The 7682-nt window shown below is 35.2% G+C and overlaps 1 protein-coding gene across 1 annotated transcript; it reads left to right on the top strand.

The window, feature by feature from the left end:
- The first annotated feature begins 3549 nt into the window (after window positions 1-3549).
- On the top strand, window positions 3550-7642 carry LOC106161671 (uncharacterized). Its single transcript, XM_013538688.2, has 3 exons — window positions 3550-4664; window positions 5243-5401; window positions 6036-7642. The coding sequence occupies exons 1-3, from the start codon at window positions 4554-4556 to the stop codon at window positions 6867-6869; spliced, it is 1104 nt and encodes a 367-aa protein (XP_013394142.2). The 5' UTR covers window positions 3550-4553; the 3' UTR covers window positions 6870-7642.
- The last annotated feature ends 40 nt before the right edge of the window (window positions 7643-7682 follow it).

Genomic DNA, 7682 nt, shown 5'->3' with positions numbered 1-7682 from the left:
CTTGTTAACATATTGGCATTTTGAAAGTGTGACCCTAACTTCCATGTCCTTGGAGACCTTTCCATATCACATTTTCTAAATATCCATGATACTTTTATTTTTTTATAAAAAATTTGATGGTCATTATGCTGTTAAGTATTATGTTATATTGCATGAAAGTTAAAGAAAACCCTATTTTGGACACTGCTGCCAGGATAGCGATTAAGGGAAAACCATGTTACTTATGATAATCAACCTTACTGAAAAGACTGAAGTGCAGCTTGTGTTGGAAAACCATTGTAATTGTTTTCTGTTTTGAAAGCAATGCAGTACAGTGCTATTTGGTGCAATAAATGTATATGGATAGTAGGCAGTTAATTCAGGGTTATAAAATAATTTGCTTAATTGATTTTCAAGTTATTTCAGGGTTATAAAATAATTTGCTTAATTAACTTTCAAGTGGGCATTAAATGAGATTACATAAACACACATTGAGATTTCATTGTAAAGTCCCATCGGTTTAGCTTTCTTAACTGTGTCACATAATTAGGAATCGATGATTATTATGCAGGTAAATGTTATTTAATATGGAAAATAAGTTTACAAAAAAAAATTTTGTGTAACGATTACATTAATGCTAAAGATGAATAACAGTGCCTTATTATTCTCAAACTCAATAGGGTTATTCATATCATGTTAGTAATTGTACAGCTAGATTAAAAGTTTGAATAGCAGCTTTATTGGTATTTTTTGTTATGTTTTATTTTACATTTTCTTTTAATTTTTTTATGCTGTTTTTTCACTTTTTTCAACATATATGCAACATTAATAACACAATATAAGAAAAACAGCTTAGCCAATTGTCATTATACTCACAGGAGTGGTCAATCTTACAAAAATGCAGGTTGAGTTCGAAAATCAGCGTTATCGGGCCATTATTTTAGAAGTTGTACTGTTTTTTCAAATTTCCTCAGATTCAATTCTTAGGCATGTTAACAGTATCATTATTGAACTAATAAGATACGTAAAAGTGTTTGTTTGATATTTCCTGCATCTTTACAACATTGTTAGTTGATTATGTAAAAATGATGGTAAACTTGTTATCATGTATTGTGTAATAAACTCATATCATTGCAGTTTGTCAGATTCAATCATCCACATCTGCCATGATGACCATGATGGGAAAACCGTGTTACTTATGATTGTCAAACTTTCAAAAAAGAAACACAGGACTAAAATGCAGCCCAAGTTGGAAAAGCAGTCTAATGGGCTTCTTTTTCTGGAAGTTATACATTTTAGTGAAATATTCATTATCTTTTTGGCATATTCATTGTGGGACTCGGAGCTCCCATGGACATGAAGCCGGATGGTAATCAAATTTTCTACATGTTCATGCTATTTATAGTCAATAATCAAAAATTGGTGATAATTATTCTATAATTTATTATGTAATGTTACATCAAAATTGACAATAATCTTTTTGCACTGCTACTGCAAACATGAAAAGAAAACTGTGTTATTTATTATTATATTTAACTTAAGAGTATGATTTTTAGGATTGGCATGCAGTTCAAATTAGAAAGCCAGGTCAATTGGGTTATCATTTATTATTGAATTTAATGCAATTTTGTGTGAAATTTCAATTTTCTCATTCTGGCACTTTCTAAGTATAAACTCGAACTCTGATGGGCCTGAAGCCTTATGCTTTTACTTTTGTCGGTGTTACCTGTTGTGCAAAATTAAAATTTGATGTTGACTGTGCAGTTAAACATAATGTATTATTGCATCAGAAGTGGTAGTCTCCTATTTTGTGCATTATTGTTTTGTGCTCTTCTTAAGTTGTGACTTATGGGCCTGAAAGACCTTTGAGAGGGTCAGTCTATAAATTTCCCTTGGGTATCACTTCGCTAATTTCAGTTATAAAGTAATTTGCCTAATTGATAGGCTACATAAAGCACACTTGTTGATATTTCCCTGTAAACTCCCATAGGTTAAGCTCTCTGCTAGATTAATAATAAGGAAGCAGTGATAATTATGCAGGTAAATTTTGTTTAATATTGCAATTAAGTTTTATATATATATATATATATATATATATATATATATATATATATATATATATATATATATATATATATATATATCTCAAACTGAAAGATTAAAAGTTTGAATAGCAGCTTCATTGGAATTATATTTACCTCTGCCAAGGAGGTTATATTTTCACCCCTGTTTGTCATCAACATAACTCAAAAAGTTATGGACCGATTTTGCTGAAATTTTCAGGAACTGTCAGAAGTGGGCCAAAGAGGACAAAAATCAATAATAATCAACAATTGCTACCTTGGCAGAGGTCTGCACTCTCGGAGTGCTTTTCTAGTTTTGTTATGTTTTCCTTTATAATTTTTTCTCAAACACTTGCATTTGTGACTTTTAACTCTCATCCGCCTGAGACTCTGACATTTCTGTATTTCCACATAAGCAGTTGTATTGTTTTTTATGTCTTTAAACATTATGTTACTTATGTAATATTATTTTATGCACTGTCATCATTTTTCAAATATTGAGACTTACATCATGTGAATTTGAACTCTCATGGTCCTGAAACTGTAATCTTATTGAAAGGGTAGATTGAGTCCATCTTCTGGGACTTCCGGAAGACAGTCAGGTTATTAAGTTTATATTGCCTGGTATCTATTTTTTCTTCTGTTGGAAGACCATCAAAATGGAGGATGGATCAAAATAAATACTTTGGAATACTGTCAGAGAATATCTCTGGGTCCGCTCATGTTATTGACCATTTTACCTGTTGTGCATGATTATAAAATTCAGTGTTGACTGATAGTGCTATTATAAGCATTATTTATTATTGCATCAAAATTGACAAAATGACCTTTTTTGCATCTTTATTTTCTGTTTTTTGTCTGTACATTTGACAGCTTTGCTGCCTTGTTTAATGACAGTCTTCACCTGCATTCAGTGCTCTGTATAATCGTTGGTGAAGTATAATTTCGGTGCCCGATTGGCTTTACAAATGCTGGGAAAGTTGTCATGAAGATTAAAAATTGTGATAATGCAGTATTGGCCCAAATATTTATCAGACCTTTATCGCAACTTTTATCACAATTTGCTGTCTACTGTTTCCTTTCGACCAAAACGCCAGTGAAAGTTTTTAGTATCTTTTTTTAAATATCGTCTTGCGCGAACGAAATCCACTGCCGTCTGTCGCCTTGAACGGTTGCACTTTTTAAGGTGTGGTCTCTAGTTACCGGGTCTTTTATTTTTAAAACTTTATTAAATATGCGAAACTAGTTTCGATCTAGAAACGTCATGCACATCTCAGTTAAAGCAGGGGTTTCTAATTACGTTTTAACGGTGTGGGGGAGGCTCTAAAAAGTCATTGTGTGCAATGCGGCGATTAAAAATGTTACTGATCCAAAATAAAAAAAAAATCTACCCCATATTAGTATTGAATCCCTTATTAACAACTATGTCTAAGCATGTAAACGCGAAGAAAAAAGAAGAGGGGTTGGCTGATGTAAGCGTTTTAACTGCGATTTGCTCAATAACTTGGGGAGTCGGGGGTCAGTGTCCAGAAATAAAATTTCAAACAAACACTTGCTGGGGCCAGTAGACTAGGTTATGCAATTAAAAGTATAAATATTGCACGAATTTGTATTGAATAGTTTGGTTCATATTACTATATAAATGAAGTGCATTAGGGAATGGCTCTTTAACCTGCGCTTTCCATTTTCCGCACAAACTGGTGCATAATAGACCAACAATACACATTCAAATCTCTCGGCTGAGAGACCGTATTGTGTTACTTGTTTACTAATATTTTGAGTTGGAATAGAGTTTTACGATCCCTTCGTTTTCATTGTCGTAGATTTTCTTCAGATAAATGGGTTCCTTTATGATGCCTACTGCATAGCTCGGTGATTTTCAAAAGTTTTCGTAAGCCCAACAACACAACAAACGGTGAATGGTGGGTCTTTATGCCTCAATTTGTGAAGGTCGCGTAGGGGACCAGTTGCTTTTGTATTCTAACTGCGGCATTTGTGAGTTGCATTGCCATTTAGAGTCTCCTTGTAGGGCTTACAAAACAGCGGTCTTGACTTAGAACACTCAAAAGTAGAATGCTTTGAAAAAATCGTGATAACCCAGAGATTTTTCTGGCTGCAGGGGGCAAACCATAATTACAAACAATTTACACCTTAAAAAACAGCGCAGAGTAGTCATTTGACGTACGATTTGTACTGGTCTACTGAAAGACTACTTGGGACGACTAAGGATTTGTATTGACGGCAAAAACTGAGGTTTTGACCACAAAATCTCCGCACAAAAGAAGTATCAGGTAACCGCTAGGTAAACTTGTTGCCATTGAAGACGGAAACCATTAACATGGAGCAGGCTTAAGCTTTCCGCCAGCGTTCCCCCTTGGGAACACATCGGTATAGATTTTTCCATAGCAACCTGAAATTGTGCGGAAAAGCTGTTCATTTTGTATCTCTTCAAAAGGTTTAAACGGACGATTTCAAACATGTAGAAGCAGAAAAGTGTGTTTTTAATGCAATATGAGGAACTTGTATTCGGACGTGAACAAATCTACAATGCGGGTGTCTCTGGTCCTACCGCAGGTGACAGTACAGGACGGCACGATGATAGGAAACCCCAGGAAAGTGGCGGTATGTTTCTAGGATTCAATCGAGTCGTTATATTTATATTCCAGATGCATATAAATATAAGGACTTGATTGATATTATATTTATATTCCAGATGCATATGTTTGTTATATAGCAACGTTCGTTTTAATGAAATTTTTTCGATGAATCATCAGTATTTTTACTTTCAATCTTCGAATTTAAACTACTTTTACAAACTCTGTGAGCTATGCAAAATAATCAATGCAGCTCTTTGGTCAACTTTATTTTTAATATACCTAAAAGCCTAATGTCTTTCAGATCTTTTTTAGAACTGCGTTCAATATCAACACTTTATTTGTGAAAATGGCATTTATTTTATGAAAATTTTAATGACACGAAAGACTTTCGTATACAACTGAACTACTACCGATATGCCGATATGGGCTCATGCTCAGCAAAACAGAAAATACCTAGTTAAAATGTCTGCTATTCAACCCTCTGAACCATCAGTGGACAGAGGGTTCAAAAATTAAATTTATTTTTCGACATTGTTCAGTTTTCTCTTTAATTATTAACACAAAAGAAACTATTAATACCTAAATTCCTTTCATTTCTAATAGCACCACAAGACGAAGCTTTTTACGTGGAAGATCTATGAACCACATGGTATCAACGGAGGAGATCCACTGTATTTACCTAAACTGAAACCCAGCATTCCCCTGCACATTAAGCTACAGAACAAACATAGCCAGCTACCAAATATTGAAAAGGAGGAAAAGGTGGAATTTTCTGTCTTTTTATTTTTTGGCGTCTAATTCCCATTTGAGGGATTAGATATCGTAATCGATATTTCCTTTTGGCTTCTCTTTTGGATTATAATGTTTAAATATTTGAAAACAAGAGTTTTTATAGGGCATCGGTAAGCTTTAACCTGATATTATACTTAAGCTTTTGTATATTTCAAACGGGTATATATTACAAACCAGAACAAATAAAAAATCAATACAAACACATCTTCTATAGTAAAACTCAAATTGTTTTATCTTTAGTTTAACAAAAATTAAGTTGTTATGCATTAGAAATCTTTGTAACTCGCATGATGAGTACCCCTGCATATTCATCCGTACAAGAGTACAGTGAACGAATAAAGCTATAGGCCCCTATTACTTTAGAAATTTTGCTGACAGAAAGATCAAAACTTCGAACTAATGATCTTTTTCATTATCAGGCATTTATTAAGCTTTTTTCTTTTAATCCAGCATTGGTCGAGCTTTTATTTGTGGGGGTGGCTGAGGAAGAGGGGAGGAGGTTACGTATACGTGAAACGCTGTTGAAAGAAAACCTAATTTTCACTTTTGAGTATACTGACTAAATATAATTTGTACTTACTTTTAATTTCTTTTTCTGATTCAGGGGTTGTTATATAAATCGAAGTTGTCTGAAGGATTCAGTCGCCTTCCCAAAATGAAGAAAAAACAGAGCAAAATAAGATATCAGCAAATTACTTTTCAAAAATCTCTCTACCCAAAAGGACCAAAGGAACCATACCTCACTGGATATTTATTCCGGAACCAAACCATGCCCATCATAAATAATAAGCCATCAAAGCCAAAGCCACAGCTGGTTTACACTAGTAATGAGGATCTGCCACAAGGCGATCCAAGTTTTATCACAGAGGGACGCACGGACAACACTGTCGAGGAACACAATCAGCCTTCTCATAAGATTGAAATCGAAGATGAAAATAAAGAAATAGACGCTGTAGCAGCAGCAACGAAAGAGAAAAATGACAATTTTTTGAAGAATTCTGAACCACATAAAGAAGATGAACTACTCAAATTGGAGCCTCACTTTGAAAAATTACCCACTTCAATTGAAAGTGAAAAACTTTCCAAATTCTTAGAAAGTGATAAACTTGCAAGGTCAATAGAGAGCGAAAGTCTTATCTTTCCGACGCTAGATCTCTTTAAAGAACTAACGGGATCGTCTGCCATAGATTTGGGATATAACCTCAAGACTTACGCAGGGACCAGACCGCCAAAAACGACACAAAGTTTGAAAGGGTTCAGACCCCCTCGCACACAGGAACGGCAACTCCATCAGTACCAGGATTCCGAGGATGCAGACAAAGTGGCAGATGATCTAATGACAATGGTGACCGTCAGTAAAATGACACCGTGCTCCAGTTCCCGTGGTCGATACACAAGATTAAGCAGTAGATATGACGCTCCTTTGGAACAAGAATGATTTGAAATGTACACTGTACGTAAGAGAGTCGTATATACAGCCCCAAAGGTCGTCTATTAAGTATTTATGCCACGGTTTGGTACCGAAGAAAAATAAGTAAATCAATCGAATAATCAATTTCCATTCTTATGAATGGTTGGCTGAAAGTTTGTAAATGGGTTAATTTAGTCGTGAGCACGCACTTTCCCAGTAAAGGTTGGGTAAGTACATATAGATATCATCTTACTCAGGGCCGTAGCCTGAGCAAAATGCCAGGGGGGGCAGTAAGCGGACACGAGGGAGCGAAGCCCCCGAGGGGGGAGGGGGTGTCCCCCTACCAGTGTGGAAACTTCTAAATCCCAGGGGGGGCAGCTGCCCCCCCCGGAGGCTACGGCCCTGTTACTGATACTACATGTATCTCTTTAGTGCGAGTCTGGACCAAAAACAACCCCTTAAACAAACTACGTGAAAATTTAATAGCACGTTTCTTATGCTTGTAAATATATACGTGCAGTAAGACACGATTTTAATTTCAAATAAAAATACAGGTACATTACTTCATATTTAAAGCGCTTAATTGCACCTCAGGATGAACATAGTTTGCAATATCGCACGAATCTCAATTAATTGTGTTCTCAGGTGAAGCTATGTTTCACAATAAGTCGATTTTTGCTTCTGGAGAATGTCTCTTGAAATATTCAGGCGAACAGTTGGAGGCCAATGTGAAATACAATCTGTGAAACGACGGGTAATACACTGACCAAGCAGGTAATAAACCGCTTTTTAAAAAATCAGGTCAAGATTTTTTGTCATTTCTTTGGTCGACACGATTAT

Source organism: Lingula anatina, chromosome 1 (genome assembly GCF_051362555.1).
Source record: "Lingula anatina isolate TDL-2025a chromosome 1, LinAna3.0, whole genome shotgun sequence".
In the NCBI taxonomy this organism is placed as follows: Eukaryota; Metazoa; Brachiopoda; class Lingulata; order Lingulida; family Lingulidae; genus Lingula; species Lingula anatina.
This window is presented reverse-complemented; position numbering and strand designations above follow the sequence as displayed.

Excerpts from the sequence above, each read along its gene's own strand:
- LOC106161671 (XM_013538688.2), top strand. The coding sequence starts at position 4,554 with ATGAGGAACTTGTATTCGGACGTGAACAAATCTACAATGCGGGTGTCT. Across the intron at positions 4,665-5,242 it reads GAAACCCCAGGAAAGTGGCG|CACCACAAGACGAAGCTTTT; the intron begins GTATGTTTCTAG and ends CATTTCTAATAG. Across the intron at positions 5,402-6,035 it reads ATATTGAAAAGGAGGAAAAG|GGGTTGTTATATAAATCGAA; the intron begins GTGGAATTTTCT and ends TTTCTGATTCAG.